This window comes from Agelaius tricolor, unplaced genomic scaffold (assembly GCF_023055355.1).
Source record: "Agelaius tricolor isolate 1412-34295 unplaced genomic scaffold, bAgeTri1.0.p SCAF_8, whole genome shotgun sequence".
Taxonomy (NCBI): Eukaryota; Metazoa; Chordata; class Aves; order Passeriformes; family Icteridae; genus Agelaius; species Agelaius tricolor.
Window position 1 is genome coordinate 8,104,854 of NW_027269268.1, and position 26,294 is coordinate 8,131,147.

A 26,294-nucleotide genomic window follows, 5' to 3' on the forward strand; every position below is an offset into this window, starting at 1 on the left:
GCTGAGTCTCAGGGTGACCAGTCACTCCTTGGCACGGTCACAGCCCCTTGCTGGGGGCCCCTGGCATTCCCCCCACCCAGGGCACAGCCTGTAGCCACCAGCACTATGTGTATTCCTCATCATTACTCTGTTTTAATTGAGCATCTACTTCTGTTTTAATCAGCATTTTACTCTCAGGAAAAAGAAATAAAAAGAAAACTTTAAAGGTACTGAACCACTGCCCTTACAAGCAATAAACATAACAGAATTAAGGCAAACAAGTTTGCCATGGAGTGGTAATGATTATCAATACAAAATCATGAAGGATTCTCGAAAGTCACTTGTTGATCAACTGGTAGATCATTTAAGTACTCATCTAATGTGACAATGGTGGATCCAGTTTTCCTTACCTAAAACTGTTAACTGCAGAATAAGAACAGAGTAAGAGAGTGCATAGCCCCTCCCATTTATGTTCCTATTTGGATTTTTGTGAGGAAATGTTCATTAACACTCCCATGTCAGGTTGTATATCATGTACCCGTATCTCTGGTGGCTGGACTGATAGCACTGAGAATACTTTTTCCATTCTTCAAGCTCTGTGCATATGTATAACATGTTGGACCAGGTGTTCCAAGCCATTCCCTTTACAGGTTTCTGGGATGCCTCTAGTGTGGCCTGGGCAATGGACTACAGCAGTATCTGCAGGTAGCTGTACTTTAATAATTAGATCTTCCCTGCTGATGTGAAAATTACACTCTCTTTCCACAGCATTCCTGTTGCATGACATACCTCAAATGCTGCATGTGTCAAGGCTACAGGTTCTGTCCCTTGTGTGTTCATCCTTGCTGGAAGTGGCTCTGCTTCCCTCACCTGTCCCTGGCTCACCACAGCATTCCCAGGCTAGACCTGGCCCATGTTGAGGCCATCAGATAAATCAGTCTGTGGCCTGAAATATGCATCACCCAAGGTCATGTTGGTTTTGAGGCTTGAGTTGGCCACTTCATGTCTGTCCTTTCAGAAATGGTTCAGTAGAACTGTTTACTGCTCTCCAGAAGTCAGTCCTGGCCCACAGGGAGAAAAGGTCCACAAGACAGCTGTGAACACACACTGGTACAGCTTTTTAGGACTGGATTCTCCCTTAAGTACCAGACTGCAGACACAAATAACCTAAATGGGAATGTACATGAATGGCATACATGGCACACCCCCATCTGCAAAGGGCATGCTCCAGGAGAAGAGCTCTGTACAGAAGTCAGAGCACAAGCTAAAAGAAAAACAACAGGCTCCAAACTAATAGTGACTGTGTCAGCATTTCTCTTGAAGGGAGAGAAAATTCTCAGCCATTACCACTTCAAACAAGTTACAAGTAATTTCCCTTGGAAATTGGTGGTCAAAATACCCCCTTCAGCCTATTCTCACCACTTATGTCATCACTTTGCTCTTACTTTTATGATGCTGCTGTACTAAGATGTGCAGCACTTGCACAGCAAAGAACATAATTGGGTCTACACTCACCAGACAGTTTATTACTGAGTAGTAGTGTCAACACACCTCAAAAAGAGGCACTTCTTCACAAACAGCAACAAGTGCAAGTATAGCAAGTGTGCATGCTGCTCATTCCTGTTTAAAGATTTTGATAGCAATTAGTTTCTGCTGTGCTTGACACCCTGAAACTTATTAATTCCTTTCTTCAGGGATGTTTGCCTCGTCAGCCAACTTGGTTTTGTTTCTCTAAGCTGTTAAAGAAATGAAAAATATGATGGATCTAAGGTATGGAGCTAATATGCAACTGAGTGGATAATTGAGTGGATGGAGTTTCCAACAGATTGGAGATAACCAAGGGTAGAAGCCTCTGAAGACCCTAATATTTGTCATGTTTCTTAAATGTGTGTACCTGGCAAAGCACAAGGATGGCTAAAGAGTGCCTGACTCCAGACTGATAAACATCAGAAGGGGCACTTTCATGCTTCATTGCTGTGCATAAGCATTTCAAGTTAGTCCTGCTTTTGACATGACACCTTGACTTGCATTTCATAAGCAAAGAAAGGAAAAAAAAAAGGTTTTCATTTAACATTTTCAGGAGCTGAAAATGCAATTACAAAAATCTATTTTATTTCAAGTTACTGTTTAAGAAAAATATGAAAACAAAACCAAAAAACCAAAACCACAAGTCCTTACAACACTTAAACCAAGTGGCTTATCTCAGCCTTTATTAGAATAATTACAACTAAAAGAAACATGGTGCTTCTATTTTCACAGCAGAACACGCACCATAGGAAGTAATGGGCTACAAAGCTATAGCAATACAGTGGAAAAAAAATAAAATTAAATAAACCAAACCCAAAGCTTGCTGCAGACATTACAGCTTCTTTAAATGAAAACCACAGAGCAGAGTGCAAGGCAGAGGCAGCAAGAGCATCGAGCTAAGCTCAGAGAACTGGGAGCCTGTCACACCAAACATGGGATCAGCTAGCTGTGTCCTAAGCCATAGTGAAAGCACAAGATGGGGAAGTGAGGACAGCGTTGTGTTTGTTTCCCAGTCCTGCTCAGCTCCCCCTGCCGGCACAGCAGGCAAGTGACAGCGGGGCACGGTCACTGAGCCATCTGTGCCTCCATGGCCTGTGCTGTCCACTCCGGGGCTGTCTGACTGATCTTCTCCAGCAGGTTGTTCACCTGGAAACACAGGGACTGAATCTGCTTGTCCCAAGTTGGCAAAGCTTCACGGGCTGAAAAGAAAAGAAAAAACAACTAATACTCAACAAAGTAAATCTTAGCAATTCCCTTGCCTTGTCAACTGCAACCTTTCCTTTTGCCACTGCCCTCACCTAGCTCACAGAGGAAGCCTTCCTTGCAGTGACACCAGGATCACTTCTGTACTCAAAGGCTGCAATTATTTGGCTGCCTGTTACAAGGCTAAATCTTGTGTTGAAGGAGACTGGAACTGAGAACTTCCCAAAGGAAAAAGTTCATAGAAAGAGACCGATGGAATAAATTCACTCTTTCCTGTGGGTAAGGGGCCATGCAAAGCCCTCTGCAGGGAGTGGGTGAAGTATCAAGGTTGTCCTTTATGGCCAACTCTGCCACCTCCTGGCTGTAGCAGGATGAGCAAGCTCACTTCAGGCAGAAGGGATTATTAAGAAAGTTCATTTCCTTACCCTGGCAGGGACCACCTCAAAAAGCTCACTCTGAGAGGTGCTAAAAAATAAATTATACTGTGGCTGCACTTACTCTCAAAGTGAACAATTCCATCAATCTGATCAATGAATCCGTTCATGCGACCTTCAGTTATCATCTGAGAAGCGATCTTCTCTGCCTAGAACAAGGAAAGATGTCAGAAACGTAGTCCATTCTCAGAGGAGTTCCAAATTATTCACACTTAACAGTCTTATGGGTTTTTAACCAGGTCCACACACAGGGGGGAAGGAACCTACAGACAGCACTCATTAAATGATTAGACAAACTGTCAGTGGCATCTAACTCCACTGTTGTTCATTCCACATTGTGCAACTCCCACTCTCATAAGATGTGCTGGACACTTAACCTTCCTCGTAACATGGAATGTTTAATTATTCCCTAATATTTAACTGATTTTCCTAATATTTATCACAGATATTTTCTCATGCCATTCTTACTCCTTGTTTAAAAAAAGAAATAAAAAGGTAGGCAATGGATACCTTGGCTGCAGGGATCTCTAGTAATGCTCCAAGCTCTTCAAAGGTAATGTTGTTGTAAAGTTTGCTTGCAGATAGTAAGTTGTGTTCAATAACAGCTCTGTCCAGAATACTGGAACCTTTAGGGTTAGATGAGGGAAAAAACCCCAAAACATTACTGTAAGATGAGTTTATACAGTAGAGCAAATGAAAAAATGCTTTTTTTTCCTGAAGTGTTACATGTGCAGAAGGTCCAGATGCATCTTCCTTACATCCCTGTTAAGCTGTGCAGAGACAGCAGACAGAAACAAATGGATGGCACATGGCTGATTTTAAAACAGATAAACCCTTTATTTCATTTCTAGAGTAAGCAAGTGGAGCCCATGCTGTAAGACTTACTGTCTGAATTGAGGGAGTTTGACCTCCTGTGATCCTAGCCTGACAAGTGGGAAGACCATTGGGGGTTTTCTTATTGTTCATTATGGCTCTTAGGGGTACAATTAACCTCTCTCTTACTCTGCTTGTGATAAATCCTTATCTGATGTCTCTCCCCTTGACTGAACAGTTTTCAACAATAAAACTCATTTGCCCCTTAACCTCGAGCTGAAGATAAACACATTATTAAATACCAGCTAACCTGCATTCTTTAAGGACAAACAGTACAGGTTATAAATAAACAACAAAGTCACCAAGGGAAGGAATGCAGCATATTGCTAGCAAGTACCTTTAACCCAGTTTTCACTTCTGCAAGTACATGGTTACTTATTTTTCCTTAATCAACAATTATTTTTCACTAGGAAGGTTTTCCTGATTCAGAGGTATTTCATGCTTATGTATTTTTCCATTTTTATATTCTTCCAGTCTAGAAAACTGAGACCAGTGTGTTTAGGATACCAGTTAAGTCATTACTTGACATTTTTTCTGACTGTTCAGAGGTTCAGGACTTAGTGTCACGTCAGTGGAGAGGTGTGTGAGGTCCAACCCATCCCCTGACTATGTCAGGAAGCAGTTCCAATAAGTGTATCATCAGTACAGACCATTTATGGCTGCATGCCTGTCATGGGTTTCTAGGCACCCTACTCTTAACAGTGCCTGAGAATCTCAGGAGGACAGAGACTCCATTAGAAACACTGGGAAGTTTTCAGTGAAGAGGACTGTACATGGACATGGAAAGAAAATGTGACAAGTTATCTTCCAGACAAGTATTTCAAAACCTTAATGGCAAATCAGAAAGATGAACTATATCTAAGAAGTTTTACTATCTAACTATACATGCTGAAAAAGATTTCTTAAATGATGATATAACAGCAATAAATTCTTTTCCATGACCCTTCTTGACTGATTTGGGAGGTCTAACTCCCATGGATGAACACCTAGCATTACAAGGTTTTAGAGAAGTGCGTACCATCAGCTGTAGTCGCTTTCTGGTGAGGCATTAGCATGGCTGCAAACTCTTGCAGTTGATTTCCACGGATAATTCTGTCCAGATACATTTTCTCCAAGATCCCATAGGCTGCAAGCTGCTGGCATCTTTCATCCTTGAAGAGAGTAGCAAGCATGCGGGAACGCTGTTGGCCTAGAAAGTCAAGAGGAATTCTCATAACTGACCACCAAAACACTGAGTACTTAGAGTTAAACAGCAGGAAGTCACCTTTTTTTCCCCAATGCATGCAAATAACAGCCAACAAAGCTCTACTGAAGAAGGAATTTGGTTGTGTCCAGTTCAAAGGCAAAGACACTGAACTAATCCAACTCAGAGCTAACAGTCTGCCAACACTTAATTCTGACATCATGTTTACAACTTTGGATTCCTCATCAAATCTCAGTAATACACAGGCTGACTTGCCCCAGGGGAAATAGTTTTTACACAGAAAGGTAAGGTGTATTTTACCTGCTGATGCCAAAATAGTACAATGCAGTGCGTGTTTCAGTGCCTCCAGGCGCTCAGTCTCATGGACTATGCTCTTGTAGGACAGCTCGTTGTACCTCTGGGCAGCCTCAATGAACTTCCTTCTGTAGTCCAGCACCCGAGCATAGCAAACCTAGAAAGGAAGCATAGCTCAGCAAAAGAAAAGCAGCAGAGGTGGCTGCAGAATAAAGGTGTGTAAAAACTGCACACTGTCAAGTGATAGCTTCCATAAACATTGCTCTTCTGCTTCCTAGGGAAATCTGTGCCTTCAAAGAATTAGCTTGACTTGACAGGTCCTTGCTAAAGTATCAGGGAAATCAATTGAAAGGACATTTCCTACCACTGCTCACATGTTAAACACTGCAAATATTGAAAAGCCAAGTATTGAGCCTAAGTAATTGAAATATTGTACAGCTGATACTGCACTTGTCTGAGTTTCCCCTTCACTACTGGCACTGACAGCTACCACTTAGATAGCAATTTATGTTTCAAGTATTTGCTTTTCCCTTTCAGCACGGGAACACCACCTGATATTTCTTCCTTTCTTTGTGCTTTTCTAAGATTCACAGAAAATATTTACACTTTCAACCGAGGGCACACTTCAAAATGTAACATGGGATGAGGAAAAAAGGAAAGGGAAACCCAACAAACAAAAACCACCAGATGCTGAGTTACTACTTGTGGCATATCTGCTTCTGTCACAGAATTTTAAACACCACCACCACGCTTGACCAATTCTGTTGCACTTAGTCATCACTGCTCATCACTTACTACAATGGTTTGAGAAATTTGTGTATGAACTATGTACACAGTAAACCCACAAAAAAGCAGGAATGTCAGCAGTTAATTTACTACTTAAGACTTTAAGCTACTTTTATGTATGGAACTTCTTGAATTACTGGGGCGTGGGAGGACTACTACTGTCTCTAATATTGGATGCAATTTTTTCCCTTGCTTAGATGTATAGACAAAGGTGGAGGCAATATTTCCAACAATATTTCAGATGCTTTTTAGCCTACATTTATTTTCCATCAGTAAAGCTGGCATTTAAGGAACCATTACACACTTATCTCCAAATGGTAAGGAATGACTTGTTTAATAACTGCTGAGATGTGTCTCTCAAGCTCCCAAAACCATGTAGCTTTTCCCTTTGTTTTTTTTCTCATGATGAAAGTTTTAATGGCACTGCATTAAAGCATCTTAATGTGGAAATGTCTCCCTTTAGAAATGTCTCTCTTTAGAAAGAGAAAGTAATAAAGCAGGTTAGACAACCTTATAATGGATTTGCAACTGTTCATTAGTTGATTCATTCTGAAGCAGGGAAGCTCGGTTGATGTAAGCTTCTGCTTGAACTGGGTCATCATCCTCCAGATACAGCCTGGCAATTTTCAGGTAGGTCTCAAGTTTATAATCTACATTGTACTGCCTGTAGAGGAAAGAAAAAAGCAAGTGCTCAGAGTTGTTCCAGAACTACCTTTGCTCTTAGCTGCTTTAACATTTGTTATGATTCTTAAGCACTTGGCATCATTTGCTTTACCCTGCTTTCTTCTTCCCTACTGCCAAATTAGTGCTTTCTGTACAGAGTAAGGAAATTTGAGATAAATGCCAATACAGAATTGGCTCCTGCAAACACCAGCTGAAATAATGCTGCCCACAAGACACAAATGTACACTCTCATAATCTGTTTTTTGTGGACTGGAAGTTTGCCACCAGTGGTGAGCCACTTAAGAATCAACCTTGCAATGCAACAAATAGGTGCTAAGTAAGCAAAACCTACAGCAATTCCTTCTATGTGCACAATGAGAAAGGGGGAAGGACTGCCAGAGAAAACTAACTGCAAGGGTTCTACACCTAAAAAACCCAAACAAACCAAACTAAAACAAACCCACCTCACAAGCACACAAAAAAATCCCCAACTGCACTTGTTAATATCCAAATCCAGTTACAAACTATGTCTTCATTTTAAACTGAGAAGGTGGACACATTGAAAAACTGCCACCTTCCAATAACCTTAGAAACAATTCTGCAAAATACTATTAAAAAGACTAGTTTATCAATTAGACTAATTAATAGTGGGTAACTTCTGGTGCAGCAAACCCCAAAATTCTCACTTGCTGGTCTAGTTCAGTACAGAGAGAGCAGGTACAGCTAATACCACAGAACTGGGTGTCACATACTTTTGCCCTGTTTCCAAAGGGATCCCCACCAACACTTGCGCTGCGTTTCTCCAGTCTTCTTCTTTCTCATAGATTGATGCAAGATGTTGCCTTATTGAAGCCACCTGAAGGACAATAAAATCAACAGCAAAAGTAGCCATCATTTATAGAGCTTTTAAAAAGATGAAACAAATCTTGCAAGAACTGGAGCACCAAGAGTCACAAGCCATTTCTTGCAGTTACATCTCAAATCATGCCTGTGAGGTAGGAATGAGGTGATCTGTGATTAGATCCTCATGAGAAACTCCTGCTTTGGAGAGCAGTTGTCAGCAGGTAAAGTATCAGTGCTTACAACCTGGGTTTTTAACTGAAAGTGTGGGTAAAAAAAAGAAATCATCTGATGTATTTGATTTAATTTATGCATAATCATGATGACATACATGCAAGCCTGTTTAGCTCAGAGTAAAAGCTGTTAAAAAAATAAAGAGAAGCAAATAAAAATCATGGCAGAAACCGCCTTGACTTTCTACTGCAATACTAGATCCTAAGGGATTTTTATATAAACAGCTTCTCTAAGAACTCTCAGATGATACTGTGCATTTGTACAACAAAACACAGAATTGAACTGAAAAAGCAGAGCAGCATATTTAGTAGTTAAGCAGAGTAACAAAAAAATATTTTTTCCTGGTAAAATTATTATGGCTAAAATAAACACACAGAGAAAATTTATTTCATTTGAAACAAAGCTATTTTTCAAGGTGCATGCCCTTCACACCACCTGTTTTACTACTTGGCTAAAAGGCAATACAGTGAGTAGCAGCCTATCTCTCCAGACACCTCCAGCAGCTCAAGGATTGTTTCACTGGAACAAGCCAATTACTGGAAGCAGAGGAATTACATGTCCATCATCATGATGAAGTGACAGTCTGTAATCTTTGCACAGTCCTAAGTGCTCTCTGCATTTAGCTCAGGTTTTCCATGTACAGGACTGAAAAACTGGACTCTAAGTAGAAATATTTGTTTTGAGCAGCTTTTTGAAAGGTTTGAAATAGTCAGCAGACAAGGAGGGGAAAAACTAAAGCCAAAGCCACAAGCCAAAATCTGTCTCACCATTGATCTCTCACCTGTTCTTCAAATGAAATAACTCTGGGCTGTATCTTTTCCAAGGTGAAGTGGTAAATTTCTTTGGCTGTGCTGTCAGGGAGACTTGGAAGATGTGTACAGAAATCTGTCAGCAGCTGCCGTGAGATCACCAGACTGACATTCTCATTCACCACTGGTTCAGAGGTGCACAGAAGAAAAACACAGAATGGATGCAGTATTTTTCAGTGCCTTCACTACAGGTGATAATTTGCTTTTACACTAAATTTGAATATTTAATTTTTTTTAAACTATGCAAATGAAGGGTTTTTTTTTTCCTTTTTTTATAAAGGTGGGTTTTCCAATTCTTTCAGAAACTGTTTACACTAGAGGTCACCAGAGTTCTAACCCCTGTCAGATAAATGAATTTTTCACCTTGATTTATAGTTCTCAGTTGCTGAAATATCTTGGACAAAGTACCTGTTTGGGCTAAATCTCACTAAGCTTACTCTCAACTTTAAAAACATTATAGGAAATATAATTTACAGAGATGTTCCAAACACCCAGTGCAACACACACACACAAAAAAAAAAACCCTAACAATTTCTTGGCAATTTCACAAATGGGTGAAGAAGGAGGCTGTCAGTTTAAATACCACTTGGCATCCAGTACCAACTTCAGCACTCAACAGAGACAGCTTTGTTTTCACCTTCCACTGCTGACAGGTTGGAAAGCTGTAATAACCACAAAGCTTACAAATCCATTCCCTCTTCACTTCTGAATGTGCTGATGAGGGCTCCTCTTCCTGTTGTGTCTGAGCTCCAACAGGACAAAAACATATTGCATTTACACAGTCTCACATAGAGCTAACAAATACACAACCCCACAGACCTCTGGCCTTCACTCACTGTACAACCACTTACACCACTTATGCACTTACTTGCTTCTACAAAAGCTTTGAGAGCTTCAAGCTGTTCCACACCCGACAGCTGAATGGCCTTTTCCAATATTTGACGGTACCTGTCCATAAATAGATTTTAAAAAGGTTGAAAATCACACATTTTTTCCCAAAGAACTTCTGCCTCTTTGTATACTTTCTGTGTCAGAGCCCTATTTTTGCTCATATTTTCTATACCTTGAGGTGGCAATTCTCCAGTTTGTTCCCAAGTGTCATAAACATTCTCCTGGAATTGGTACCTGCCTCTTCTTAAATCCCAGGACTAGATTCTCAGATAACAGAGCTCAATTATTTTGTTATCTAAGAACATATGTGCAATTTTGGAAGTTTAAAATAATAAAATAATAATTAAATAATAATTTTTAAAAATAATCAAATGCCTAGGATAGCACATAGAAAAAGTAATGAAAACTGTATTTCTCATAGATTCAGATTAATCAAGGCAGTCAAACATTCAAAATGCCACATTCAATGTGAGCGAGAAATAGTGTTGTGATAAATATTCTGTTACAGCCACTTGACAGCAACACAGGTGTACTCCATGTGTTTTCAAGTGTTTATTCCTGCAAAAAAAATACCAAGTTCTCTTTTCTTGTTTCAGCAAGCCAATGAAATTTTCCTCAGTGTGTTTGACACTGATGAAGTATTACATCCACGTGGAAGGCACATTTTGAAGGGAAAATTTCCAGGGTTTCACACGAAAACCCTAAAAGTGACACCGCCCCGCTAGAACACAGGCAACTGGACAGGGAGCCAAAGAATTCCAGGCGACAGATCCGCACCTGCCTCGACTCTCTCGAGTGAAAACCTCTGTGACACATCGCGCCACGAGAAGCTCAACCCCTAAGGGCTGCCGCCCAAAACACACACCTAATGACAAAGGCAGTAATAAAATGGCAGTAATAAAATGGCAATAATAAAATGGCAATAATAAAATGGCAATAATAAAATGGCAATAACTGTCAACAATAACAAGAGAGTCGCTGGTACATCCATGGCAGCAGAGGAAAACAAACCCCCGGCCTCTCGCTGTAGCACACCCAGGGGCAGCAGCCGAGCCCTGAGGGGGCTGAGCAGACCTGCCCGTGAATGAAAAAACTACACAGCCATGAGGCGAAACCTTTCTGTCTCCTTTTTATTCGAACAAACGCGGCCGCTGGGCACGACCCACCCGCGCAGCGCACGGCGCCCCCCCACCCCTCGGGCGGCTCGCACCCCTCGCCCCAACGCGGGGAGGTGGCGGCGGCGCCGCCCAGAAACTCACTTTCCGGCCAGGTCCTTGTGGGAGCCGCTGGAGTTCATCAGCTGCGCCAGGTCCTGCCTCACCGCGCCCGCCGCCATCTTGGGAGCCACCTCCTCCCACCATGGAGCCGCGCGCGCCGGCGGGAGGGGGGGGCGTGCGTGTCACGTGACAGGGAGCGCGGGCAGGCCGCGGAGTGGGGGGGGGGGGGGAGCGCGGGCGAGCCCGCGCCGCGCGCGGTTTGGGGAGGTGGGGGGAGATATCCCACGGGCTTATCCCACGGGAATTACACCGCGAGTGGGACACGGCCGGGCCGCCACCACCTCCTCCGCGGGTGGTGCCCGCGCGCGGCCCCGGAAGCGGACGGCGGGGCGGGGCGGTCCCGGAAGCGTGGGGCGCTGCGCCGGCGGTTGCCAGGGCGGCGCGGTATTATGGGATGCGGCGGGGGAATGGCGCGGGGCGCGTGATTTTGAACAAACGCGGCGGCGGGATCGGCGCGGGCGCGGCCGCCGCCGCCGCGGCCGCCGGGAGCGGCACCGGGGGGCGCCGGCACCGGCCAGAGGCATTGCTAGCGGAGGAAGGAGAAGAGCGCCCGCCCGCCCGGTGAGTGCGAGGGGCGGGAAAGCGGCGGCGGGAGGACAGGGAACGAGGCGCGGGCACTGCTGACAGCCGCCTCCCGCCGGGAAAGAACAGGCCCGGCCTCGCCGGGCGCTCACCCCGTGGCGGGCCGGGCTCCTGGCTGGCCCCGCCGGCCTCCCCGGGATAGCGCGGACAGTCGGTCCCGGCCGCCCCTCCGCCGCGGGGGTGCCCGCCCGGCGCGTCCCCTCCCCGCCCCGCCGCTCGCCGGGGTCAGCTGCGCCCGGAGCCGCGGCGGAGCGGCGGGGTCACGGCGGCCCTGCGGCGTAGCCAGGCTCCCCCTCGGAGCGGGGTCTGCGCGGGAGCCGCCGGTGCGGAAGGGGTTGGGGTTCGCGGCTCGGGGGCGGCGCCGGGGCGGGGCGGCGGGGGCAGGTGCGGCGGGGGCGGGAGCGGCGGTGACGGGCTGAAAATGGCGGATCTTTCGAAATACGGTGGCGGCCGGCGGCGCTGACGGGCCCGGGCCGCCCCCGCCAGGTGAGAGTCGGCCCCGGGGGCGCGGGGGGAGCGGCCGCGTTGGCCGCACCGCGCCGGGCTGGCGGCTGCCGGGGCTCGGCGCGCCGGGCCCGCGGCTGGCGGGGCCCGGCTGGCGGGCCCGGGGACAGCGAGTCGGGCGGCTCCGGGGCCCGGGCTGCTCGGCGGCATGCGCCGGTCGGGAAGAGCGGGTCGCTCCCGGGGAGCCGGCGGGCACGGCCGCGGCGGTGTCAGCGGGATGCTCGCTCCGGCTGTGCCCGCGGAGCGGGTGCGGTGCTTGCTCAGCTCAGCCCGTGCCATGGCACACCTGTGGCCTGAGCGGGCGCTGCCCGGCTGGGGACAGCCCCCAGCTCCCAGGGAATGTTCGCTTCTGGCCTCTGCGGTACGAGAAAAACACGGAGCTCCTGGAGAGGGTCCAGTGGAGGCCACGAAGATGATGAGGGGTTTGGAGCATCTCTTGTACGAAGAGAGACTGTGGGAGCTGGGCTTGTTTAGTCTAGAGAATAGAAGACTGCTGTCATTAATGCATATCAATATCTCAGAAATGGGTGCCAAGAGGATGGTAGCAGAGTTTTTGGTTGTGCTGAGCAACAGGATATGGATAAATGGCCATAAGCAAAAATACAAGAAGTTTCACCTCAGCTTGAGGAAGAGCTTTATGTTGAGGGTGGCAGAGCACTGGAACAGGCTGCCCTGGGAGGTTGTGGAGTCTCCCTCTCTGGAGACATTTGAACCCCACCTGACCGCAGTCCTCTGTCACCTGCTCCAAGTGGCCTTGTCTTGTCAGGGAAGTAGGACTGGATCATTTCCAGGGGTGCCTTTCCAACTTAACAATTCTGTGAATGTAGCCAGACCATCTTTTGGGACAGTCCCAGCTTTTCTTGTCACCATCTTGCTTTTATGAGGTATATCAGAATGTTTTAATTGTTTGTGGCCTTAACTTTGAAGTAGGTAATGTACTAATTATGTAATGCTTGATATTGAGGATTTGGGTTCTGGAAAGCCCTGTGGCATTGAGAGCACATGAAACTGTCTACTGGAATATACTGTAATCAGGAGGAAAGCTCTAAGACTTAAGATGTCAGGTGAGGAAAGGATAGATACTTAAATCACCTTTCATTAGTTTCATCCTTCTGAACAGTTCCTTGAAATTTATTGCAGTTACTCTAGGAAATACTGAATATAGAGAAATAATTTGGAGTGTTCTTTGCAATGTTTACATGAAGCTGGCAATAGCAGGTTATTGAATCATTGAGTGTGTGCTTATCATCTTCACAATAGCTTTTGGCTTTTTGGAGGCAAGAAGAATAGTGAGTTATCAGCTGAATGTATTTCTTCTGGCAGTGGAATCTTTTTGTAAAATAAATTGTGTTAGACTTGTCTTTCTTTTTTTCTCTTTACACTATTATTTGTCAAGACATCCAGTTTAGATATCTGTCACTGAGCTGCATGCCTTGTACTGAGTTGCACCAACCTAGAGAGAGAGAGGTGTGCTTGTATTGCTCTGTAGGCCAAACCATCTTGTAGGCTGGCTTGGAGAATGTGTTTGAAAACCCAGCTCAGCCTCCATAATGGGATAAAACAAGTACTTCATGCTCGTTGTGATGGGCTAGGCTTCAGCAGTTTGTTATGCAAGGCTGCTTGTTCAGTTTACATATCAAGAACTATCTGCTGATATTTGGTTTGCTTATACTTTGATGTCCACACTCAGATCGTTTGTAACTGAATGCTCTGAACAGTTCTGTCAGAATTCTTGAGAAGTTTTAAATGCTTTCAGGTGGAGTAGCTGCTAACCACAGGTGCATAAGAAGAGTGATGTCAGAATTCAACCTTAGATAAGAGATGTTATGAGATGTTGTTATCTCATACACTACAGTATCTTTCATTTTAGATTTGGAAAAACTATCAGACCCCCCTCAGGTTATTTTCCCTTACACTTGTTTGAAAAATGTTTTGAGGGGGAACTAAGGTAGATTGGGGGGGTTGTGTTTGTGTTTTGGTTTCTGCTTCAGCAACAAAGTGTGGTTCCTTATCTGTCACTTGGTGTGACTGTGCTTTTGTTCTCTATAGGTGCTGTAGAGGTAGTGCTCACCTGCTGTGAGAAGCACATCCTGATGTCCTGCAGAGGTTGTGCACCACAGCAGTGCCAGGGTGTGGTGGGCACCTTCATAGCAAGTACCTAGTAGATAAACTCAGGATTCTTCAGGTTTTTAATTATTATTCGTAGTTTCAAGAGCTTCCAAAGAGAAATGGAAAATGTTTCTTGAATTCTTGTTTCGAAGGTTTGTATTTTGCCAGGCCTTATATTTGAATAGCTTGGTTTCCTCAGTTGCTCAGAAAGCTGATAAGCAGCATGTGGCTTTCAGTACAGCCTGTGACTAGGCTTGCTCACCTGACGACATTAGAAGTCTGGAAAAGAATGTTCTTGTACAAGAAAGAGGGAGACTAACAGAATAATCCCTTGATTAGTCATGAGGTGCAAAGCTACATGAAGTGAGAGATTCCCATGTTCCAGATCTGGATGTAGGTTGGTAGCTCCTTAATTTGGGCATCACTCCCCTTCAGAAGCATCCTTCTGCTATTGGATGTGTTGCTGCCCACATGAGGGATATGCCCTGAGTGTTGGGCTCTGCTTTGATCTGTTGTGTGAGTTCCTGGTACATACTGAATCCCCATCTCTAGGGAGTGACTGTTTTGGGGTTTCTGTTCCTTTGGAGTAAGAGCAGTTTCTGGTACAGACTCAAGCAGTCAGTCTTCCTTGGGTGAAACTATTGTTCCTGTGAAAAGTCTTTCAGGTGTGATCCCTTGGTGCTGCTCTGGTGCTCACAGACTTTGAACAGAGCTGTCTCAGCACACTGACTCACCAGAATTTGTTTACTACTTTGTGGATTGGTTTTCTTCCTGGGTTGGACACCAGTGTCAGTGGCATGGAGTAAATGGTTTGTGACAACCTACAGTTGGTTTTGGATGGCTTTGCTCCTGCCTGGCTCATTCATCTGGGCTGCCCTTGCAGTTACACAGACGTTTGCTAGCACAAGGAGGAAAAATGGATGGAAGCAAAAAGGCAGATGCCAAAGGTGGACAGGAGACCTTTAGCAGTAGTTCTGGATTAATACACACAGGGAATTGAAATATAGGGAAAGTAATGCTGCTGCTCATGTACAGAGAGTCACAAATGCTGCTGTTTGAAATAAACATGCAATAAACGTATTGCTAGGATATGGCTCACACTAAATCCTAGGAAGTTGTAGCAGGTGCTTGTTTTATTAGTGTATAATTATCTGTTCGTTGACATGTAAGGTTTTTTAGCTTTTGCTTTTCGTTTTAAAATTATAATGGAAACATACATTACTCAGAACTTGCCAAGGGAAGAAGAATCTCTTAGTAACTGGTATGTGGACAAGTTGGTTTGTTGGGTTTTTTCTCTGTCCAGTCCTAAAAAGAAATCAGCTAGCACCTCTATAGTAACCATGGCAGTAGAAACATGAACTTAAGCCATCTTCCCATGGAAAAAAAAATGGAACAAACCCAGAACCCTCAACTGTGTAATATAAAATTCTTATGTATATATCACTTGAAGAGTGTCAGTTTAAACACGTAGGAGTTGCTAATTTGTGTACCTTGCCCATTCTTCTGATCTGCTGCACACAGTTGTTTGTGTGGTGTCTCAGGCAGCGAGCAGTCACTTAGCAGAATGTAGAGTAATGGGAAGGGAATGGTGTGCGTTGGTTGAGGGAATTGTGGTTGCCTTGGGAACTCTTTTGTGACTATAGATGGTTAATTTGTGGTAGAAGAACACCTGGTATTTTCTTAAGTATTCCTTGTAACTGTTGGAAAAAAAACTGGATACTTACACTGATTATGTATTCAGCATTTGATAAGGAGTGAGGTTGAGGTTTTTCCTTGCTATGGTTTGCCATTGGTGTTGTATTTGGTCAGCCTAGAGCCATGATCCTCTGGGAAGCATGCAGACAAACTGCCTCCATGACTTGTCTTATGTGGAGATTGGGAAAGAGAATGGAAATTATTTTGTCTGTGTTCCACATACCTATTTTGTTACTGTGTTAAAGCTATTTGCTTTCACTCTGCTATTACATATGCAAACATGGTGAGTTTGCAGTCTTAGATGATTAATTTTTCCACTTACCCTTGTTAATCATAGCTTCCTCATGAATTCATCTTTTTCTGGTTTCATGACACGCATTTTGTTAAAGCATCTCTCGCTCAGTAAGCTTAAACAAAAGCCTCTCTGTTGAACAAACACAGTACTGAGTGATTTTATAATTCTTTGCTTTATGACAAAACAAACTTTTCAGTTTTAGAGATAAAACATAGAGTGTCAGAGTAAGAAAATGGGGAATGCCTAAAATGAATGACACTATTTTCCCCATCATTGGAAAAAATAGCAAAATTGAAGAACAGCATTTAATTAGGAGAAATGTAGTACAGCAAGATCACCTACATGCAGTTGTGCTCTTTCATTTACCAGCAGAGCAGGGTGAGTCTTGATTAGACATATACTTCTGTGGAGGCTTTTCTAACAAATGAATGAAAGCAGGTCTGGTGTCAATAGTTTCTTAAGAACTGCATTTCCTATTTTTTTTGGTGTCGTTCTTTGTGGATTTCAGTTGCCTAGAATAGTTAATGTGCTTGTTTGTATTTGTCAAAAAGGGATGAGAGGACACAGCAAATAAGGAGATTACCTAGCCTGTTCTTTAGTTTGTTTTGCTTATAAAATGACCCAATAAAAGGATTTGTTTCTCTAAGACTTATTTGTTTTCCCCTTGAAATCAACTTAAGCAAACAAGTAACCTTCACTTTCTAAAGCGTGTCTTGATTCAGCTTTGCATAGGTAGGTGTTCTTAATCCTTTGCACTAGCAAGCGGTCAAGAATCTCTGGGAACTATGAACCTTGTGCTGTTATGCACTGATCTTTTCTTAAAATAAGTTTTCTCTTTGCTGGGAGGATGCCTGGACCATTAAATGACCAGTGGGTGTTTTTCCATTTGCAGAGATTAGTTTTGGTGCCAGTGCTGTGAACTGGCTACACTGCAATGACCAGCAAGGCTGTAGTCAGTTTTGCACTCAATGATATTGGCAAAGTTTGTCACTCCTGTTTCTTGTGGACAAAACAAAAAAGTGCATTTCCCCAGGAGAGAAGCTGAAAATAGGAAAGAGAGAGGCTACTTGTGAGTTTTTACCATCACTACTGGAACAACTGGGAAAAATAAGAGTTCATTCTTTGTTGAACAGGAAGGTGAGTTTTGCTGTTATGTCAGCAAAAAGAAATAGGTTGAATAAAAGATTTTGACAAGTTGGATGTCCTGGATTCTTAACAAAAATTCTTTATGACATTGATAAATGCAGCTGCTATAGAATTTGGCCGAAAGACATCCCATAGTTGTTTTCAACTTCTGTTTCTGCTGCTGGCTTGGTTTCAGTGGACTTTACAGTTTGACACAAAGCTGTTAGGGTGTGTGTCCTGAGCTGGACTGTGGGAGAATTTACCGAGTGACAGCCTCTGGTTCAGGTGTGTCCAGCTCTTTGTGGGTGTGTGGTGCTGTTCACTGTGCAGTGATGAACTAGGGCAGCTGAGTCACACAGAGAACCTGCCAGACTGCAGGTCAGCTCCAGTGTCCTGTCATATGTTAATCACTGTTCATCTCCAGTCCTCAAAATTATGAACTGACAAAAGCTGTCAAAAAAAAAATGGCAAAAGCTTCTTTTTGTATACACAAATTGGTTTTAGATGTAATAAAGAGATCTTGCTGCATAAAAAAAAGCCAAGCAACTTTTTCCATGGAAAAAATACGGTTATGGCTTTGCATACTGTTGTTCCTTCACTTAGGAATTCTGAGAAGGAGATGAACATTCCGGATCTGTATCAACTCAGGCAGTGTAGTGGTGACTTGTCCAATGAGTGGTTGAGCGTGTCTGGCATGAAAATCAAATTTGGAAGGGTATCCTGTAAGGACAGATTTGGGGTTTTTCTCAAGGTCTGCTGCTTGTTTAGGCTGGGTATTAGGAAAGGGTTCCTCCCCCAGAGAGTGATGGGGCACTGGAATAGACTTCCCAGTGAGCAGCATGGAGAGGGCATCCAAAGAACTCTTCTTCCTAACTGGCCTTGGCATGTTGTGTGGAATAAAGCTTCTCCAGGGATAGAGTGAGATACAGTGTTGATATCTTGCCGTGCCACTTTCAGCATATTGAAACCAAGGCTGTAAGAGATACAGTGTAGTCCTAGTCACTGAAATGTTTCTTTCTGCCTAGTCCTGTCTGTAAGTTTTTGGGGGTTGTTGAAGTGCTTATCCAAAGCTGTTGGTTTTCTTAGCTACAGCTAATGAAACTTATGAGTTTGTGTTTCAGAAGCTCTTCAACTTGTTATGTTACAACACCTGAGACTTCAGAGATCTGAGCAGCCTGCATTTGAAGTGACCCACGTGGTATTGGAGCAGGGATGAAGATGTCACAGAAATTCCTGTTTCTCCTGTTGAATTGATCTCAACTCAAAATCTTAATGTGGAATTTAATTCCACAAAGGTCAGTCAGCTATTGCACAGTCGTAGTTCTTTAAGTAAGTTTTCCCAAAAGGAATACCGAGGTGCTTTATCTAGAGACTGAAGCGGGAAGGAGGTGTTAATAGTGGTTTTTTTGAACGAGGGGATCTGAATTCGGTCCTGGTTTCCTGCAGGTGAGCTATTTATCTTCAGCTCAGCCCTTCTGCAAATGAATATATTCTTTTGGAGTGTTGACATGTTTAAAGCTGGTAGAACTGCTGAGATTGCAGCTAGAAGGATGTTTTCCTGCAAATCACTGCAAAGTAACTGTTCAGGCTATCTGTATTTTTGTTTTAATGCTCTACTTGAGTCAAAAATGAAGAAAGCCACCCTAGATAAGTTTAAAAAGCAGTAGTGGCCATAGCAGCTTTCACTGCTGTTCATATCTTGACAGCACTACCTTTAAAGCATGGCACTTTTTTATCTTAAGGCTTTTCTCTGGTTTTCATCTCTGTGGTGTTCTAACTTTGAAAAGGATTGTGATTGCATAAGACACATAAGGAATTAAGCTTTTAGGACAGAATTTTCTGTGCCATTTTAGCATATTTTTTTGAAATTAAATACTTCACTGAAATCGGTGTCATATGGGGGAGGGATGTTTCAGTTAGAATGGACTTCATGTATTGTACCTAACTGGGCAGTGCTAGTGTAGTGTAGGTGAGATGCACTTGGACCATCATTGTGCTTCCCAGCCAGAAGTCTCAGTAAATCTGGTAGTTTACGATTCTGTTGTGATGAACTCTTGTTCATAAATACAGCTCTGAAATGTACTCTTGCTGAAATTGCTGGCAGCAGGCCAGATCTTGAGGGTGTGCAATATGATAACACCTGCTAAAAGTCTGTGGGGAACTCGATATCAAGCCTATGGTGGTAGTTTTCACACTTGTTGTTTAGAGTGTTCTTGGTGTGATATTGCTGTGTCTTCTGAATTCTTCTGTAGCCTCACATTCAAGGGGTGTCTGGAGTTTAGAAAGCAAGACCTTTATTTCAAGCTGTATATAGAAGACAAAAATCTGCATTTTTTTGGGCCTAGTGATAAGTACTCCTCACATTTCAGGTTTGCTTGGTTTTTGGTTTTTTATCAGTCAAGCTAAGTTCACTACATGTTTATTCAATGTAACTTTAGATTCATAATGCCTTACTATTGACCTAGTAAACATGGCAAAAAATGAAATTGCTTGAAGTTATTTTAAGGTTTTCTACTTTTAATCTCACCCCAAAGTTTGTATGGAGCATAAGATTCGAAGCACTTGATTAAATGTAAAGGGCCCTAGAATCCACAAACCCAGAATTTGGATTGTTCACTGTAGTGAACACCTTGAGAATGTATTTAGTGGTCGTAGCACCTGTGCAGTTCTGTGTTTCAGCTTTTGTGCTATGGCATGTTTTGAAGATGACTAAAACTGCCATGCAAACCAAGGGAAAGGTGAAGGGGAATGTTCTTATTTCTAGTTTCTATTTTATTTTTAGTTTGCCTAAAGCTCTGCTTGAAAGTAGAACATTGTTTCCCATTACAGAAGGCAATCTGAACTGCTTTGAAGTATTCTGCTGCATGGAATGTTATTTCCAGTACTTTCCTGGAAAGTTGCTGTGAGTGAGGTGTGTGGTAAACAAGCAGCAAGTGTTTAAGACTTTAACTAATGACTCTGAGTGAGTGCTTGGGGTTTTGTTGTGTTTTGTTCAGTAATACTGCTCAGTACCTCTCAACAGCTGGAATGTTCTTCCTTAATAATCTTCTTTTGTAATAGGTAGTACCTTTGGGCAATGTAGTATTTTCTTGTGATGGAAACGGGGTTGTCCAATCCAGAACTAGATATCCTAGTGTTTTGAAATGCTAGTTTTCTAGGAAACAATGTACTCACTTGTACATGTAACATAATTCAACCATTTGCAATTTGTATGACATGCTGCTTTTATTGAAAACTTAGTTAAAGCTTTTGTCCTTTTTCTTTTCACCTTCCATTTTGCCTGAAAGGCTCTGACTCATGGGGGTTTTTGGTTATGTACTCTTTCTAAGGTCCTTGGTAGTTTAATTGTAAAAATTGCTTTTGTACTTGGTGTATAATTGAATTTCTGTGGTAGCATGCTGAGATTCCTTCTATGTGAGAAATAGTTTTGATGGAAGAAAACAGCTATAGGTCACAAGATAGCTGAGTCTTAAAGTATATTTGTAGCAGCTGTTGTGGTGAAGGAAGAAGATGCAGTTGTGTAAAACTTGTCTGTTTTGAAGACAGTAAGACATGAATATTTTTGAAAACTTTTTTTCCTTACAGCATGTCTGCAAAGAACATAATCTTTTTCTTCCTCTGTGTATTGGGTTTTTTGGGCAGGAGTGGGTGCTCATTTTGTTTTAAGTGTCCTTGTCAATATTTTGTACTATTATCTGTTAATTACAGCAGCATGGAGAGCTTAGTAGCTGTTCCATGGTTGAATAATTGCAACATGCTTTTATTCCGCTCCATCCCAAAAGCTGGAAGATTAGGAAGAGGAGGAAGAGTGGGTGAATGAATTGCTACTGCAATACAGTGTTTCCACTGGATTGTACTTAAATTGTTGCAGCTTCCGGCTGCTCACAGAATCAGGGAATGGTTGGGGTTGGGAGGGACCTCTGGAGATCATTTAGTCCAGCAGAACCTAGGGCAGGCTGCATGTTTGTGTCTAGGTGGGTTTCTGCAGAGAAGGACACTCTGCAGCCTCCCAGTGCAGCAGTTCTAGATGGTGACCCCACTATTCCTGACTCACCCCAGGACACCATTGGCCTTCTTGACCAGAGGGGCAAACTCTGCTGGCTTGCATGGAACTTCTCCCCTGGAACTCCTGGGTCCTCCTCCACAGAGCTGCTTTCCAGCAGGTCAGCCCCCAGCCTCTACTGGTGTGTGGTGTAGGACCCTGCACTTACTCTTGATGAATTTGATTAGGTTCCCCTCTGTCCAAGTCTCACTGAATTGTAGCACAACCTCTTGGTGTATTAGCCACACCTCCCAGTTTTGAATCATCCACAAACTTGCTGAGGATGCACTCTGTCCCTTCATCCAGATCATTTAACAAGTTCAGCAGGAGCAGGCCCAGCACTGACCCCTTGGAGAACACTGCTGGCTACACACCTCCAACCAGAGACTGCTCCAGATCACAGCCCTTGGCTTTCCTCTTCTGACACCTTTAGTTTAAAACCCTCTTCACCATCCAGACAAGCCTTTGAACGAAGATCTCTATCCTTTCTCTGTCAGATGGACCCCCAGTCCCTCACAGACCAGGTTTCTGAAGGGTCTTCCATGGTCTGAGCTCCCAAACCCCTGCTGGTGGTAAAGGGGGTACCTGGGGCTGCCTTAGCTCCAGCATCTTCCCTGCTGTGATGGGTGTTTCCTCTTCAGTCTGCAGAGCAGTGAAGCAGTTTGGCAGGGGCACCTCAGCCTCTGGGAGAAGTCTCTTCCTCCTGCCAGTCCTTGCTGTTGGAAGCCTCCATTCTTCAGCATTATTTCCCCTGTCCCTTCTGGGTGTGATGGTGGGGGAGTTTTTGGCTCTTTGGCTGTGGGCTGTGCTTGGAACCAGCCATCCAACCTCTTTCCTACCACCTGCTGCAGGAGATCCAACACCTGGGCACACCTTTTGCAGATAGGTCTGTCACTGCTACCTGTCCCTGCCCTGGCAGAAAGGTCTGGGCACTGACACTTGAGGGCTGGGCATTTCAAATTGCTTAATCTCTAAGTATTAAGGTCCCAAAAAATCAGATTTCTTCAGCTCAGCAGCCTTCAGGAGTTTAAATATCTGCCAGGATTGGAGAGAGCAGATAAGCAGAAGCTGAAAAACTTGAAAAGCCTTTAAGCAACTAAAATGTGGTTGGCAGCATCTCATGCTTCTCACTTATATCATCCATTCTGTATTTCCCTTTTCCTCATGTTCTTGCCTTTGTTCTAATGAATGGACTTAGGAACAAAATATATTGTGTTTTTAAACCTTTGCTAGTTAAGGTTTAAATAGGCCAATTTTATGAATGTAACCATGTAATGTGGGATTTTTGAGTTTTAATATCCTCACATGTGAGCCATAGCCTGCTGGAGGTCCTCTGCTGCACCTTGATTGGAAAAAGAAGAGATGGTTTTGGCACATATTTTCATTAGAGTCCACTGTACTTGCAGTGAACAATTATTTGTTAGGTTGTCCACTCTTACTTTTCTGCCATTCATCTGACTCAGGTTTTCAGCCTCATTTTCCCCTTTCTTGAGGGCATTGTTCAAGAATGTTCTTTGTTCATACTTCATTGTTCTTCTTCATACTTCTTTTTTATGGGTTTTTGCATGGTTTTAGCTCAGAAATTGCAAATATTTTCTCTTGCTGGCTCTTAAGGGTGCTGCTCTCAAGTGTATCTGTCCCAGCTTTAAAGAAGTGCTAACAGATACTGCTGTATCTGGCAATGATACTTAGTTTCACTTAGCGTTTTCCTACTGGTCCCAAGAGAATCCCTGCTGCTTCAGATGTGTTGCATTTATGAGGCTTTTGATTTTGGGTGCTGTGGGTTTGTTTTGTACTTCAAGAAGTGTTCATATAAAAGCTTTTACTGATTTGGTTTCCTTATTTTCTGGTGAAAGTGACACTTGGGAATTTGGTTAAAAAATGAGCATTGCCAGGTCTGGCCAGTGTTCCTAGATCTGTCAGGTTATACCAGAGTGCTCCCATGGCTGAACATCACCAGGCCAGCAGGCACAAGTGGTGATGAGTGCCTTGGCCCTCTGCTCTGTTGTCATGGCCTTGCTAACGTGCATCACCTTGCCAGGAGTTGGTGTAAAGCTGGTCTCAGCAGCCTTGTTTCTGTATAATCTGAATTTATAAACGTGTGTTTTGCTTGCAGTACATACATAGCCTTGCTGGTGGTTTTGTAACCTGTCACCCAACTCAAACTGCTCATGGTTGCAGGCAGGAAGGTTGGCTGTTCTTAGTGAAATGGAGATGTTTCTGCAAGTAATAAAATGCAGTTATTGTAAAGTACAAGACATTTTTATGTCTTGCATTTTATTTACTTCTTTGTAGATCACTGTGCTTAATTATATTGATTTTTTAATTTTCCCTATTTAGTGTGGCTGTTCTGGTATTTTATCAACAAAGATGTTGATATGATTGATCTCAGTACTTTTAACAGAGTTTCTTAGAGATTTTGCTGTGACATGCTAGTGATGGAGAAAAAAGATCAAAATTCACAGATGCCTGTCAGACACCATTCTGTATTTTTGCCTACAATCCTGATCTTCTTTATCCTCTTCCTTACAAATCCTCTTTATCCTTTACATCATCATATATATATTTCTTCCTGAATATCAAAAACAGCAATCTGTTTTATGAGTAAGATGATCACAGGTGGTTTGTTCAAGCTGAGAGTTTGTTCCTCTCCTTCTCCTTACTGTTCCTCTGCCTTCTCCTTACTTTTCAGAGTTGCTGGTCCAGGACTTTGCTGACAGTATGCTTTAGTCTCTAACTTTTTTGTAATGTGTTTGGCTAGTTGGGTGTTCTGAGCTAGCTGTGTTTACAAATCTTCATTATATGAATTTTTCAGTGAACTTTTATTTAATTGTATGGCCATTATTTTTTTTTTTTTGCTAAAATTATCTGTTTAGTAATCTGAACCTAGCATATTTGCTGAGCTTCCTAGTCTGAAGCTTAAACACTTGCTTAGTCTAGATTGGTTTTTTTCCTTCAGGCTTTGAGAAAACACATAGTGATGCATGTTTTCAAGGGGTTGTAGTTAGAGCTTGTGCATTATTCAGTATTCAAAACATAGCTGCTGAAGTGAAGGAAATTTTCAAGGGTTTAAATAGTTAAAACTATTTGCTACCCTTTCTTGACAATCTCAAGGCTGTTAGGATCTTAAAAGAGGTTGGCACATTTTTACTGTTGGTAATCGCTTTAGTAGGGGAGCTGGAAAAAGGGAAAAGCATTAGTAAAAAATAAACAGCTGAACTGTTGAGAAATCCTGGCTAGATACCAAGAAATAAAAATCTGCAGGGATGTTGAAGTTGCCTTTGACAGCAGCCTCTCCTATAGCCAGGATGAAATTTTCATTGTTGCCTATCAAGTGTCTATTCCAGTCATGTCCAACCTGCAGTAAAGAAATGGAGCCAGTGGGTTGTGTTATGGTTCTTCTTGGCTGTTGTTGAGCACACTAGCCTGAATACAATAATGGAAGCTAAGTTTAAAATTACCTGATAATTGCAAAATCTTCCTATGTGATTGTCATAAGTTGTTCATACAGTAACTATGAGTAATGTTTCTTTCCTTTTCACTTCTCAGTTTCTGATTCCAGACTAGATGTAATGTATTTCTTTTTCTTCTGCATTCTGACTTGCAGTGGTTAGTTTGGACTCAAAATGCTGTTTAAAAGCCTGACTCCATGTATTTTAATATAATTATGCTTTCAGCTAGATATAGGTATTTAATAAGCACTTATCACTTTGTAACATAACCAAATGGTAAGGATAAAGAATGCACGTAACTGATGAACTATAAAACTACTTAGATTATATTTAAGTATTTTATGATCATACTGTTAAAAGATGCTAAGAATGACCTTTCTTCTTGGGAAAAACATGTACAAATGGAAACCAAGAGCAAATTATTTAAAACTACTTATAGTTAGTTAGAAAACCACCACAGAGTGAGGTGGTTTTCCCACTGTCTGATTTAGATTATTCTCTCCTTTTCAAACTTGGAGGTAATCATTAATGGATTGTGCTTGACACTTGGAGTCTTAACTTCTGGAGCCAAGCCCGATGTGCATATCGGTATAGAACAGGATGATGCTTTGGTTTGAGGTTTATTTTTTTTTGTGTCTGAAATAGTTTGAAGTTTTACTATCTGAGCCACAAGCCTTTGCAAGTTGCTGAGGTGACAGTCAAGTGACATAGCTCAGATGACCTAGTGACCTTAACATATGCTGTCTTCACAAACAGTCTACTTTTGAGTAATCATCTATGCAGTTAACCTATTTGACTTTAAGGCAGCTATATGATACTATTGCTAATGTGTCCCTCAGAGTTGGCTGTTTTGTCTAGGGCTGCTTACCAGGGCTGGCATCACTGTGCAGGCATTACTGGGGGACAAATGCTTTCCACGGGAGGTATTTCTGGCAGTGACATCAGATAACTTTGTATCTTTAAATGCCTGCCAGTAAGTGAGCCCTGAGTTTGACTGTGAGTGCAGTTCTTTCAGAGCTCAGGCTTCTTGAGTGTCAGGGCCGCTTGGTCTGGCTGGCACTCTGAGGTGAGGGGGGTCAGTGGCACCCTTGGCAGTCAGGGGGCCCGGGACTGCTCCAGCATGGTCTCTGGAGCTTGGCATGGAAACTGTGTAATTCTAGCAGGGCTTTTTCCCCCAGTCCTTCCACTTGTGGGTGAAATGCAGCTGTTCTGTAGTTAGCTGCTTTACAAAACAGGCCCACAACAACTCCAGAGGAAATAATGTCACCCCCGCATTTGGTCAATGTTTTCACTGGCACGCTTCCTCATGAATTAGTATTAAAACTCAACTCTGCTTTCCCTAGCAAGTAGGAAACAGAATTTGCAAGGGTTTTTTCCCCTTGAGCTTATAATTAGTACTCAGGAGCATGTAGGCCGACCCACATGGTATGTTCACCCATCTGAGGCCCAAGTGTGCTCCTGGGGTCAGCAAGTGCA

At 43.1% G+C, this 26,294-nt stretch overlaps 2 protein-coding genes across 8 annotated transcripts in view; one reads left to right on the plus strand and one right to left on the minus strand.

Annotated features, from left to right (window-relative positions):
• Positions 1-2,153: 2,153 nt before the first annotated feature.
• Positions 2,154-11,320, minus strand: COPS4 (COP9 signalosome subunit 4). The gene is made up of 10 exons (XM_071431555.1): positions 10,997-11,320; positions 9,715-9,794; positions 8,819-8,970; positions 7,716-7,819; positions 6,811-6,964; positions 5,521-5,671; positions 5,035-5,205; positions 3,654-3,769; positions 3,208-3,292; positions 2,154-2,705 (listed from the first exon to the last, which is right to left on the minus strand). Exons 1-10 carry the CDS (start codon positions 11,071-11,073, stop codon positions 2,572-2,574), a joined length of 1,224 nt encoding a protein of 407 aa, XP_071287656.1. The 5' UTR covers positions 11,074-11,320; the 3' UTR covers positions 2,154-2,571.
• An 87-nt stretch (positions 11,321-11,407) lies between these two features.
• Positions 11,408-26,294, plus strand: part of LIN54 (lin-54 DREAM MuvB core complex component) — a 39,728-nt gene continuing 24,841 nt past the window's right edge. For 4 of the 7 annotated variants that reach the window (XR_011679899.1, XM_071431548.1, XM_071431553.1 and 1 more), the window contains exon 1: positions 11,408-11,575. The gene's annotated coding sequence lies outside the window, so the exon portion shown is untranslated. Of the gene's footprint in view, positions 11,576-11,962; positions 12,083-17,095; positions 17,337-18,445; positions 18,620-19,574; positions 19,694-26,294 lie in introns of those variants that run through there. The other 3 variants (XM_071431549.1, XM_071431551.1, XM_071431552.1) reach the window with 3 other exon arrangements.

Coding starts and splice junctions, on each gene's coding strand:
- COPS4 (XM_071431555.1), bottom strand. CDS start 11,073: ATGGCGGCGGGCGCGGTGAGGCAGGACCTGGCGCAGCTGATGAACTCC. Junction 7,820..8,818: donor TTATTTCATTTGAAGAACAG/GTGAGAGATCAA, acceptor ATTGTCCTTCAG/GTGGCTTCAATAAGGCAACA. Junction 3,293..3,653: donor TAGAGATCCCTGCAGCCAAG/GTATCCATTGCC, acceptor TCCTTGTTCTAG/GCAGAGAAGATCGCTTCTCA.